General features: G+C 44.4%; 1 protein-coding gene and 1 long non-coding RNA gene across 4 annotated transcripts in view; one reads left to right on the forward strand and one right to left on the reverse strand.

The window, feature by feature from the left end:
* DTNBP1 (dystrobrevin binding protein 1) overlaps window positions 1–1,010 on the reverse strand; it is a 45,514-nt gene extending 44,504 nt beyond the window's left edge. Inside the window, exon 1 of the mRNA XM_081873449.1 lies at window positions 801–1,010. Within this exon, the coding sequence (XP_081729575.1) occupies window positions 801–856 (56 nt within the window). The 5' untranslated portion in view covers window positions 857–1,010. The remainder of the gene's footprint in view (window positions 1–800) is intronic.
* A 40-nt stretch (window positions 1,011–1,050) lies between these two features.
* LOC309348371 lies at window positions 1,051–4,000 on the forward strand. Of its 3 annotated transcripts, XR_014159361.1 has the most exons (3): window positions 1,051–1,151; window positions 3,029–3,146; window positions 3,546–4,000. It is a non-coding gene; the product is annotated as an uncharacterized lncRNA (long non-coding RNA). The 3 variants fall into 3 exon arrangements; XR_014159362.1 differs by lacking the exon at window positions 3,029–3,146 and having other exon boundaries at window positions 1,073–1,151; XR_014159363.1 differs by lacking the exon at window positions 1,051–1,151 and having other exon boundaries at window positions 2,755–3,146.
* Window positions 4,001–13,604: the final 9,604 nt, after the last annotated feature.

Below are 13,604 nucleotides of genomic sequence, written 5' to 3' on the forward strand. Positions count from 1 at the left end.
TGCTCAAACATCTGATCAGCGTTCTGTACTTTTTAGGTATCTGAAGAAGTGTGCATGCACACGAAAGCTCATACCTAGAACTAACTTAGTTGGTCTTTAAGGTGCTACTGGAAGTACTCTGATAGGATAGCAATCAGTTGCAACCTAGCAAAAGCTCCAATCCCTTTAAAAAAAAAAAAAAAACAACCACCGCACGATCAGGTGATAAGCAGCCTGAGTGATTTATTTTTTTTAACAACACCGAATTACCAAGTCCAAAGTTCATTTAGCAACATTGGGAAGGAAGGCGGGACATGGGAAGTGACTCTTATTCAGCACTAAAGTAGCCAAGAACTAATTGACAGCGCGTGGTTTTCGTGCAGCACCCCTGGTGCTATTTGCGGCAGCGTATTAGAAAGAAGAAAACCCGAGGCGGGACACGCCACTCGCCCCATCCTCACAACACGCATCTGGTGTCGGTAGTTACCAGGCAATCTGCCCACAAACGCAAACGCACTTCTTACACCGCCCCACGACGCGCGTTTACTCCGAATTTACTCCGAAGTAAATTCCAGTGAATTCCGCCACGGGGCTCATTCCCAAAGTACCTCAAAAGTCGCCTCCGTCCTAGGGGGCTTTTTAACCGCAACTTTCCGCGGCAAACCCTCAACGCCCCACGGCGCGTCCCTCGTCAGCGGAGCCCCGAAGGGCAGCCCCTTACTCCGCCAGCAACCCGCCCCGCACGCCGGCTCTCCCTTCCCTCAGCCCCTCAGGGACTTTCAGGAACTTTATCGCGGCAGCGGAGGCGGCAGTTCACTCACCCCGAGGTCAAATCCTGCTGGACGCTCAGCAGCCGCTCGCGCAGGCTCTCGAACATCTTCTCCTCCCTCCCTCCCCCTCTCGGCCCGCGCGACACAACAAGCGGGAAGGAGGACTCCTCGGAGCCCCCCCACTGCGGCAGCCGGAGAAGCGCGGGACGCGGCGGGGAGGGGGGAGAGGCGGGGCTTCCCGCGAAGGGGCCCAACGGCCACACAGCCCAACCGTCGCGGTTCCTCCTCGCGCTGTGCCTGTCAAGAGAAGCCCCGCCCACCCGAGCCGCCCAAACCAACCGCTCGCCGGGGAGAAAAGGAAAGAAACGAAGGCCCGCTCGGGTCGCAGAGAGATATACATAGGTATATATACTGTATCTATGAAAGAAAAATAGAGAGTGAAGCGTCGCCTTGTCAGGATAGGGAGTTTCCGGGTTTCCATCAGAGAAGTCGTCTTCCCCGGGACGGAAGTGAGAACTGCCCCCCCCCAATCTATGGACAAGTTTAGAATCAGGAGTGATGTTATGTTGCCCTAAATGGATGTATACTTTATATTTTACTTTCTTTGTATTTTTTTCCTGGCTGTTTTATATGATGTTTTAATGTAAACCGCTTTGAGGGTTTTTTCCCTTAAAAATATAAAGTGGCATAGAAGAGATATTAGTAGTATTATCTTTGCTGCTGTTGCTGCTTGTTAATTATAATATTGCACGAGCTTTCACAGGGCCCCACTGCATAGGGTGGTTCCCTCCGATCTCCCCCCCCCCCCGCCCCATAAAAGCAGTCGAAGAGTGACGTTCCTGCTGTTTCAAATTCGGCTCTTGTTTGTGTGGGAAATCTTGTTTGCTTGTTTATGCGAAGATTCCAGTCCCAATAATACGTTTCAGCTGTCTCAGCGAAGAAGTGGAGAGGGAGGAAGACCCCAGTGAAGAATTCAGAAGTTGAGGCTACGTGTCACTCAACAGTTTTATAGCTCTGTCGGCGAGATAGAGCGATCTCTTTCACATCACGCGCACGTGACTCGGTCTTACTTTAACCCGCAGCGTCACGGTATTTATCGCAATTGAATGAACAGGCGCGCGTGACTGAGTCGTTTTAGGCGTGCGCATAGAAAATCGACGTCGTAGGACTGATGCTAGGATTGGCTGAAGGGCATAAACGGTGGCAGATGCTATTAATTAGAGCCGTTTGATGGGGAGGCGTTATACCGTTTACTGGTTTTGTTTTTATGTCTAGCCTAAATATTCAGTAGTATTCATCTTGTTGCAGCTCTCTGACAGATTAAAACGAAACCATGTAGTATTCATACCTTTGGCCGCTTGCTCTCCAGGGTTTCAGGCATAAGTTTCCCAGCCCGTATAGCAGAGGAGAGTATCAGACTATTTGATAGAGTTTACCCTTCATCAACATGGGGGTGGGGGGTGGAATATATGGGTTTGCACAAACATACAATTTTGAAGAATATTTGGCATATAAACACAGTACAGTATAATAATAATAATTCTAATAATACTGTAATACTCTGCTTTCATGAACCAGCCTCAGCTGTTCAAAGTTTTATTTCACATACTTTATCTCAGAAGTCATTAAATTACTTTTATGAAATAAACCAGTATTATCCTATATCACAGGCCAGAGGATTAGGGTGTAATCCACACTGCAGTACCCTTCATTTGTGAAAACAAAACAAATTCCTTCCAGTAGCACCTTAAAGACCAACTAAGTCAGGTCTTGGTATGAGCTTTCGTGTGCATGCACACTTCTTTCATTTGTGAGGCAGCATTGTGCTGGGTTTTTGTTTTTTTGCAAATGCAACTGCTGCTAATGTGGCACATTGGAAAACAATGTTGTATCTTCTCAGTTTATAATAACTTTCCAGAGTGTGTGCCATTGTAAAGTGCAATAAAAAGTATTAGTCTCTTAAGTCACTTGTACTGCATCTTTTATCACGCAATGTGAGAAGTGCTTGAAAATGGGTCCTAATACCTGCTTTCACAATAAAACAGGCAAGTCCCTCTGGAGAGGTATAGTAATAGCAAAAACCACTAGAGGGCAGAGCAGAATCAGGAAAGTACCTGATCTTAAGGAAAACGAAGCTCCCTGTGGCTTGAAGTGGGGGGCAGTGGTCCTAGTTTTAATTACTGTAAACTGACTTTAAACTACTTGGAATTAATGTGCTTCTAAACCCTGATTTAAATTGGTAATTGTTTATTGCTGATTTTCACTAATAAACACTGCAGAACACTGAGCTGGTACTGAGTCATGCACTCGGAGGGCATTATGCAATTTAAATATTTCTTCATTTCGTTTCGGCCAGCTATGAAGACTGGACTCCAAAAGCATCTGCTTTAGCCCCTTGTGAGCTGAATATTTTTATATCTATCAGAGTTCACATTTTCAAGATACTGTTGCAGTGTAAAACTAGAGTAGAGTGTGTGTGTGTGCTTGTTTGTTTGTTTGTTTGTTTGTCTGTTTGTTTTAAATTGAGATTATGTGACAGAATCTGTGTGCACATGTTCTGCTAAATTCTGCTTATTGTTGCCTAAGATTATAGGCCACTTGCACTTCTCTAAACTCAGATATAAAGAAAAGGTAACAATGCTCATCTTTTGTTTTTCTTCTTTTGTATCCCTGAATTCTTTCTGATTTTTGATAGCCATATTTCAAGTAAATCCACTGAAAACGAGTATGACTTAGTTGACTGTTACCCTTTTTTATTTGGCATTAACCTTGTTCTCTTGTTTTGTTGCTCTCCAGGCAATCCCTTGCAGTTTACACAGAGCATAAAGCCAGCTCTACAAGCCTCTGCTTCCCCCTGAGAATAGGGCAAATCCCTGGCTTTACTATTCTGGGCTTAGACTTCCAAGAGCATGGAAGCCAAAACAAAGTAGCTGCATGGGGATTCCTGAATTTCGAGGGTGGCAATCACACACTGACTAATGCAGTTGTGAAACTTCAAAAAGAAAACTTTAAAAGTTTTAAAAAGCAAAGAGATGTCTAACATTTTTCCTGCAGTCAGGACACTTCCACAGTCCCACAGTCAGTTTAGTTCCAAAGTACCCTTCCACTCCAATATTGAGCTCAAAAGGAGTGGGGCAATCTTCAGGTTTCAAGCAGAAGACACAGCACTAATTGGCCAGCTCCCATGATGTCACCAGTAAAGCTTCCTGCACCAAACCCCAGAGCAGTTTTGAAAAAAAATCCTTTCATGACTCCTTGGCTTATTCTAAAGAATGCTACGTGCGTATTGTTTTATGAGCTATGCTGTTTTGTTCTTTCAAGACAAAGCTCTTTAGCTTTGGCATAGTTTTTAGACACTAGCAAGGAATGCTAATTAATGAGCAGTCAAGGCCAGCTTGAAATGCAGATCACACTTGAGCTCTGCCAATGTGGGAACAAACTAGTGTGGCAAAGAGGGCTGAAATAAACAGTTTTGCCCTTTGAATGCGGAGAATAGAGTGAGAAAATGGTCTGGGTTTGGAGCATGTTGGGGAAACATAGCCAAGAGGTTTCTGGCTATTGTAGCAATTCATGGGGCTATTGAAGAGCTGGGCTGATTTACTCAGGGATCAGGGATATTTCCACCCTAGGCGATTACTGTAAACTAGTACTTCTCAAACTTTTTGCAGTGGCATAAGCCTTCACATCAAACAAAATGTCAGGGCAACCTTTCCAGCAAATTCTTTTAAAAATAACTTTTAAAATGTCTACTACTAACAGCACCAAACAACATAATGCTGATTTAAAATAAATAGTGTTTTCAGATCAATTTTATTCTGAATTTAACAATATTACAAACACCTTATGTAGTGATCGTAATTAATAAAATTAATACTGAATGAAAATTGGGGAGGGAGTTGAGCACTGGAAGAGCCAGCAAAGGAGAGTGGCAATCTCTAAAAGCAGCAACTCTGGCAGCAAAGTTATTGAAAGTTTCCGTCTCCTGGTCTCTGATGGAAAATGCCTTTGTTTTGTTATGTTTGTGATCTTTAAGGCCTAGGCTTATATCAGAGATACTTCTTCACCTAAAGGAGCAGCATGTTTAACTCCTGCCATCAAGCTGCAGCCCAGTGGAAGGTGCTAAGAGGAGGGACAATGTATTCCCATGAAGAGTGTTTGAACAGCACATTTAACCCAGTAGGGGGTGCGGTCAGGGCAGCATGGCTTTCCTGGCTTTCCAGCGCTTTATGTTACTGCCAGCTGCTGAGATGGCGAGGTAGTGGTCACAGCGCCAGCAGTACCAGATTGGCCCTGCTGCTGTCCTCTCACCATGCTAAGCTCCCCACTGCCTCCCCTCTTGTAACCAGTAATGAAACATGGCCTTTGGAGGCCAGGTAACCAATGCCACCCCACTGGCCGCTAGTGATGCAGCCCTTGAAAAGCACAGTGAGGGGCGAAGGAAAAGGGAAGGGATCTCCAGGGCAATGGTTTGAGTGGTGCATTTAATCCCCATGACTGCAGCTCAATGAGAATCGCACATTGTGCATGCTTGTCTGCAATTACAGCTGCATTCTTTGCAGATCCACTTGGACTGCTTTGTGGAACTCAGTGGCGTAGCGTGGGTTATCAGCACCCGGGGCAAGGCAAGTAATTTGCGCCCCCTAACCCATGGATTTGCGCCCCCTAACCCGTGGATTTGCGCCCCCTAACCCCCAGATGTTGCGCCCGGTGCGGCCGGCCCCCCCTGCACCCCCCACGCTACGCCACTGTGGCAGACCAAGGTGACTGAATTTATGGGACTGGCAGAGATGACCGGCAGAATTCGTGACCAGAGGAGAGAGACAGTGGAAGAGGACTGGAAAAAATTTAAAATTTATCTTAAGAACTGTTGTAAAATTTCGGAATGCTAAGATGTCAAGGGGTATGATGCAGAGAATTACAGCTGTTAAAATTTAAGTTTAAGAAAATTTTAAAGAAAATTAAACATAAAAATGGATGAAGGATTGCTAAAAAATTTTAAAACAAGGATGCAGTGAAGGGGAGGTATGGGGAAGTCGTGCTATGTTTGTTTGTGTTGTGTTTTGTTTATTCTTTTTTCATGTTGTAAAACCAATAAAAATTATTATAAAAAACAACAACAGAGTGCTTAAATGACTCAGGACTGTAATACCTCAGAGTCCATCTTTCCCTTAACCTGGACCTTGCAAGCATCATTTGAGGCCTTCAAGTTCCCCCCTCCACGAGAGGTCCATAGGATGGCAACATGAGAATGGGCCTTTTCCGTGGTGGCTCCCTTTGTGGAATGCTCTTAGGGATTCTCACCTGGCACTTTCGTTACATATCTTTAAAATGTTGCTCTACAGCCAGGCCTTTGGCTGACTGAACCATCCATAGCCTTTTAAATGAGTTTGGGGGTATTGTTTATTAATATCATGTTGGGCAATTTGTGTTTTTATGGGCTTGTTGGGTGAAAGGCAGTATATAAATGTAATTTTTAAAAAGAAATGGGAGTGCAGCTGCATTCAGGACAGTCAACTGTCCAATTCTCAAGCACCAGAACCAGCAACCCCTAGTAGCTCCATCCTGCCAAGATTCAAACTCAGTTTATTTCCCCTCAGCCATCTCACCAGATGGTGAAATAAAGCTGGGTGTCATCAGCCTTCTCATGGCACCTTGTGGCCCCACCACTTTCCTGAGGGCTGCCCCACACCTGGTGTTGGCTCTCTTTAAAGTTGTGCACTCACTTTGGGACCAAACCCCACTGAGGACAGGGGGACCTCCGTTCCAAGCTGTACATCCACAAGGTCAAGCTGTAACCTAAAGAAGTTTCAGACTGATGTGCAAATATTCCTTAAGCCAGTGGTTCTCAACCTGTGGGTCCCCACCCAGATGTTGTTGGACTACAACTCCCACCACCCCTGAGGTCTGGCCTTGCTAGCTAGGGGTGATGGGAGTTGTAGTCTAACAACATCTGGGGACCCACAGGTTGAGAAAGGCTACCTTAAGCTGTTTTAAAACCTAGTAAACGAAACGAAAAATAAAAATTCTAACCCTCCAGCTCCAGATCAATGTAATTCATGGGAAAACATAAATTTAGGCAGTTGGCTATATTATATTCCGGAAGCAATGGTCTCACAGGGACCCATCGTTAATTTATTACAGCTAATCCTTCATTTGCTTCGGCGTGGAGCAAAGCAGAGCACGTTCGCCTGCGCCTGGGGATCCTTCTGCGGCTTATTTGGCAGAGTGGCGTCCTGGACCTCCAAGGCTCCAGAGTCTTGCCCTGTGCCGCTCCATAGCCTCAATTCTGAGGCCGCAGCGCTCTCCGATCTCCGCGAGGTCAGTTCTCCGGCTGCTTTGCAGCCTCGCCGCGCCCGCTCGGAGCCGCGTTCCAAGAGCCTCATCCAGAAAAGTTGAGACTCACCCTCCACTGCTATGCTCATGCGGTGCTTTCCTTCTCCGGGAGAACCGCCAAACAAGCCCCTTCGGGCGCGCGGGAGGAGCGAGCCGCCCGCTTTCCCGCCCTCGCCGGCCTCCTGGGGCGCACGCAGCGCCCGCGCCCTCCGCAGCCCGCCCAAACGCGTGCCAATGCCGGGCGACGCGCAGGGCTTCTAGCGGCAAGCGAGTGTGCGCGCAGAAGGCGGCGCCTGAGGCGAGGTGGCGCGGGGCGGCGTCCTGCTCTCCCGCCCCGTTTCTGGGCTGCCTCCTCCGAGCCGGCAGGGCGACTTCCTGCTCTTAGTGCTCGGACAGGATTGGGGAAGCACCTGCAGCGCGCCGCCGAGAGGGTGCAGCTTGCCGGGCTTGAAGCGTCGCAAGGAGCCTGGGCTGGGGAGCGCGCAGCCTCGTCCCTTCCTTCGCAGCCTGGTAGGGGCAGAGAGCTCCGAGTGCGCCCCCAAAAATGTTGCGCCCGGTGCGGCTGGCACCCCTTGCACCCCCCACGCTATGCCACTGGTGGAACTCCAGGGCTCTGCAGAAAATAGCTTGAGAAATGCCGTTGTATACTATCCATGCTTTGTTCATTCACTTTTTACATTATGTGATAAAACCATTGTCTTGCTTTCCACGTGCTTGTTTCTCCTTCAGACCACAAAAAATTCTGACTTTTTGTTGTTGAAAGAGTATAATACAATAGTTGCATTTTCTTCACAGGTGTAAATTTTCATAGTGTTTATATACGTATATGCTGTTCTGATTGTTCCACAAGTGCCAGCCAGAATGATAAGCCCTCTCCTAACCTTGCATGCTGTTCTGGTAGTTCCTCTGAGACACACACACACACTCTCTCTCTCTCTCTCTCTCTCTCTCACACACACACACACACACACACGAAATTGTGAGGAGGCACAAAGAGGGAGGAATGGTGCGATTGTCTCACTGTAGTCTCAGAAGACCTTGTGCTGGCTTCTGCTGCCGGGATTCATTAAGTGAATCCCGTCCATTATAAATATTATTCTAAACAAATAAATATATAATGGATTCATAGATAAAAGAATCATATTTACTTACAAACCCACATAATTTTTTTGAAGAAGAATCTAATAGTTCATCAAAATTTATATGGAACACTTTGATTGTTCTACTTTATTGAGTACAAACAATCCTATTCAGATATACTGGTAATGTTCTTCAGCTATACAAAGAGTGTTATCACAGGATCTCTTGGGAGACCATATTTCTGTCAGAACAGATTCCCAAAAGGTCCTGACAGTTGGGCCCGCCCATGTGACATGAAATATGTTTGCCTCAGGGATCCTACAGTTTTAGCTTTGGTTCTTAGCCCCTGAGGACATTTTATTCAGTCTAGCAAGCGAGAGTCAGATTGTCCTCCTGTTTTCCCTGTTCGTCTTTTCTTTTCAGAACATTAAAAAAATCTCACTCTCTCTCTCACACACACATACACACTCCCTCTGACAGAATGCAACAGCAGTACAATCTCCACAGGTGCAAATCACTAGAGCGATACTCCTATGCCTTTTAAAAGAGGCATAGTGGAAGAGCAACTGGGCAGCCCTAGGAGTTGCCAGTCCACAGCCACCCTAAGACTACTTATGTGTGTCCAGTTCTCTGCTTACTTAACTTATCCACTTGTAAATTTTACAAAGGCATCCTAAGACCCAAACATGGTGCTCAGTGCTAAAGTGAATGTTCCATCAGTGCAAGGATTCTCTTCTACCCACCAGCACAACAAAAATAAATAAATCTGTTCTAGAATTTTCCTTAACCTCCTGGAACAGATTTGGGGAGAGCCCAGGGGGTGCGTGGAGGGAAGAGAGGAAGGGGAAATGCTTATTATTATTGGCTGCTGTCAACCTTCATCTCTTTGTTTCTGGGCTCACATTCTGTTTCATTAGCTGCTGCTTGTGAAATGGAGAGGAAATTGAGTAAGATAGCATCTCATCATGTGCCCTTTCTTTACATGGCAAATGACCCTCTTGAGAGTGTCTTGCTCAAGGAGGCGGGGAGCTTTAAACAGTGTTATGTAACCCCTTTAAGTCGGGACTTGGGAACCTAATGAGAGATGGGGAGAAGAATACTGGTTATGTATGGTAAATGTTCACTTTCCCAATAAATATATGTTTTTTAAACACTTGACTCTAACTTATTTTAATTAGTATTCCTTTGAAATTACTGGGCACTTGAGGAAAAGACCATCCTGGGCAGCTTTTCCCCGTCAGGAAGTGGCAGCTGGAAAGGGCTCTGCTAAAGTGTTGCCCTCACAGTTAAGTGGGACTTAAGTCTTCATTTGTGCAATTAAATGCTGCATATATGCTAATAGTGTTTTTGAAGCTCTTCTATGCTTCAGGAAGAGGGTGATGAAAAAAGAAAAAGCTAGTGCTTTCTGCGACTTTCTACTGGTTAAGAGAGCAGCCTCATTCAACTTAAGGCAATATATTGGGAAATTAGCATGGAACAGGGGAGAACAGAATGAGCTTTCAGAAGTAACTGGAATCTGATTTTTATCATTCTACCCTACTTAGTTTCCATAAGATACCACTTCAACTACTGAACTCTACCCTCTGCTTATGCTGCAGTAGTTGAACTGAGGATTAGGATCAAATTCCTGGTGGAAATAATTTGTGGATACTGGGCAGCTGAAATACTTCCAGAACTCAAGCTTGACAGTATTCTCAAGGGAATCTTTTGTTCCTGTGATTTCCCCCCCCCCCCTCTTAAGAAATAAGGATAGTGCACTGCGATTATGGCCAAAGCAACTACACAGAGGTGGTGAAAAACTATTTTTAAACACAGTTACATTAAATGAAAATGTAGGTGAGAAATATATTAGTTCAGAACATTTATCAGTTTTCTGCTGCTTGCACTTTGATTTGCTTCACATTAATCTTCGCCAGAATAGTTTTTGGTTCTCAGTTAATTGTTTTCAGCACTTCATTGATTTTATTTAAGAACCCTGCAATATCTGAACCCAATCCACACATTTTTATTTATATGAATGCTCACAGCAGTTTTATAACAGTTGCTTGTGTCAGTCCAAGTACTCTAGTTTCAGGTTCATCATTCCACCATGTCCTTAGATTACCTTTGGCAACCAGCTCATGAATGCTGCTGAGCTTATAAACAAAGGCCTTCTCTATGCTTCAGCCATACTAGATGCTGCCAAAAGGAGGTCCCATAGTTTCATTGAAATGTGCATGCTTTATATGCATACAGTCAAGGGTCCAGTTACTGGCACGGTCACTTAAAATAATTTCAGGAAAAGCCTATGTCCTAAGACCATGGAGAGATTTGGCTAATCAGCATAGACAGTATAGTATTGGACAAGATGGATCTCAAATATTTAAAAAGTTGAAATGTCACTTTTGTTATATTGCCCTCTGTATTTAGAACTGCTTTAGTTTTCCCATTGTTGATCCTTTAGCAACTAATCAAGCCTTAGTACCTATAATCATGTTGGTTGTTCCTAAGCCGAATATCTAATGCCATTAAATAATTTCTCCTGAGGAAAAAAAAACCCTCTCTCTGATCTTGTTTTTTACCACTGAGTTGTAACCTGAAGGCTCTGGCCTTGCAACCTCATCCATATGCCATCTCTTTGATCTCAGCCAGGTTCACCCTTCTTCTACAGCTAAATATTTATCATTAGCATTTCTGAGTTCTTTGGTGTTCAAGTTAATAAAGCTGAAGATCAATTTACATGGAGTGTGAGTTGGACAGGGATTTAGCTGATGGGATGGACACACTGCCTAATGTGTCTTGAGGTCAGGACAGTCAGCCATTTGGCCATCCTGGTGTACCTTTTCCTTCACATACATCCATGTTTAATTGAAGCTAAAGGTTAGCCGTATCAGTCACTTGTAATTAGGGTTCTGAGTGAAACGTGATCATTGCAAATCCATGCAATGAAGAACAATAATTTATGGAACATGAAAATTCTCTTTCCATAATGCACTCTGTATGTGATCTGTGGGGAATAGATCTCTCTACTGCTATTAGGGATGGAAGGATCTGTCAATTTTGATTCATTCAGTTTCTAATTTTTCCCATCTTAAATTTGATTCTATACATTTCTGCGCAAATTGTGAATTTTCTTTTTTTTTAATCCTTATGAAAATTCACCAGCATTTTAGTGCAAATTTCTCCTAATAAACTCATTTTTCTACACAGCTTTAACTAACAGACACATTTTTACATGTTATTTTCATGAATATGTTAATTTTTATGTACACTTTTACTTAATATGTACTTTTTTGTAAAGATTGGTTAACTGGAGAATTGCACTGCAAAAATCTGATGGAAGTATGGATTTCAAAGAATGACTGTTTGGGTTCTCTATTATTTGCAAAAGTACAAATTTGATAAATTCAGCTTCAAATGTAAATCTGAAACAAGTTTCTTTTTCTTCTGCTTTGATCACCTTTTGATTTGGAGTCATACATCTTGACATTTTGCCAAATATCCATATTACTTGTATTAAAAGCTGAAATAGATCTGGTTTGAAACATCTTGCTAATAAACAGTGCTTACTTCTTAAGCACTGCTGGGTCAAATTCAAAATAAATACTGCAGTATTTGCCAGCCAGAATTTGTCTGGAAAAGGTTTCATTTAGCCCTCCAGTTAGAATCTCTTCAAAGAATTGTTTTACTAACATGACCCTGAAATTAAGAGTCTCCTGCTCTACCAACTGAGCCATCCTCTGCTGAGTATTGCACTCTCCAAATATATCAGACTCTTCTAATACTATATGAGGTTTATTTTGTTGCTTAAAAAGGTAAAGGTAAAGCGACCCCTGACCGTTAGGTCCAGTCGTGACTGTTGGGATACTGCCAGGGAGTCCAAAGGCCATCATGGTTCCACGTCGCCTCTGGACGATCCAACGACCTCCCGTAGAAACGCAGTATCAATCAATTAGCGACAAAAGCCTCGGAAATAGCCTTCCACATTCCAAGGACTGGTGCACGCTCTATCATCAGAGTTCACACAGCGAAAGATGCACTCAGGAGAGCATTATTTACAACTTTATTCAGCGTTGGTCAGAACAAAGAAAAAAACATGACTGCCTGCTTCGGTGTCTCAGGCACAGAGAGAGAACAAGGCAATAGACAAAACAAACTTCCTGTGAACAGGAAATACGCAGACTCTGTGACTCACAAAGCCTGCTCCCTTTTAAGGTGGAACGGAAATATCCTAACAGTGACTGACTCTGGGGTTGCGGCGCCCATCTCGCTTTATTGGCCGAGGGAGCCGGCGTACAGCTTCCGGGTCATGTGGCCAGCATGACTAAGCCACTTCTGGTGAACCAGAACAGTGCACGGAAACGCTGTTTACCTTCCTGCCAGAGCGGTACCTATTTATCTACTTGCACTTTGACGTGCTTTCAAACTGCTATATTGGCAGGAGCAGGGACTGAGCAACGGGAGCTCACCCCGTTGTGGGGATTCGAACCGCCGACCTTCTGATCGGCAAGTCCTAGGCTCTGTAGTTTAACCCACAGTGCCACCCGCGTCCCTATATTGTTGCTTAGTTCACCAATATTTTAATACACCAATATTTCTGTTGTGAGAAACTGGGACATACAGTGAACATTTCAAAACTTAATATTAGATTGCACTTTTTTTATATATAACCACTTTAATGTCTATCCTGGCTCCTGCCCCAATCACCATGACTGAGGCTCTTCTGTGTGAGTAGGAAGAAAAGTTTATTCAAGGCTAGGTATGGTGCAGGTCAGGCTATAGGTGCAAAGCACGAAAGGGGTGGCTAGTGAGTTCAAGAACCATATCAAGAGTCTGAGATTGGATGAAAGCTGCAAAGATGTTTTGACAAATGGATATGTCCCTCCCAACAGCTTTTAAAGGCAAGACGTAGCTCGCTCACTAGTGACACTCCCCCTAAGAGACTGGTTTACTTGGCCCCTCAGTTTGCTCCTCCACCTGTCTAGCCTTCCCTTCTGGCTGGTCAGCATTCAACCTCATTGCTAGGGAATTTCTCCAACTCATAGAAGGGGCAGGACAATGAGCCAGCAGCCCTGCCTCCCCTTCCCTAGCCTCCACAGGCGAAGGGGCAGGACCTCTTTCCGTCCTCTTTCTCCCCACTCTCCCGTTAAAAGCCAGAAATAAAATATGGAAGGAGAAATGCTAACATGTGTTACCTACAACACAGTGTCCGCCATTCTGTACAGTTTCTTTAGGCAAGTAGAAGGCATGCAGAAGGTTCTTTAATTCCCCACACGCACCTAATATGGACCCAGCCACCCACTATCTGCTTTTGAATCTCTCCCAATAATGTAACTTCTCCATGTGCATTCCAGTTCTCACTAATTAACAGTTTCACACCCAGAATTCAACTCATTTTCAGCTAGGTATTTTTAAAATAACGCCTCATGTGTTAAGCACTTTCAAGTAAGGAAAAGTTTAATT

Source organism: Podarcis erhardii, assembly GCF_964252035.2.
Source record: "Podarcis erhardii genome assembly, chromosome: 8".
Classification (NCBI taxonomy): Eukaryota; Metazoa; Chordata; class Lepidosauria; order Squamata; family Lacertidae; genus Podarcis; species Podarcis erhardii.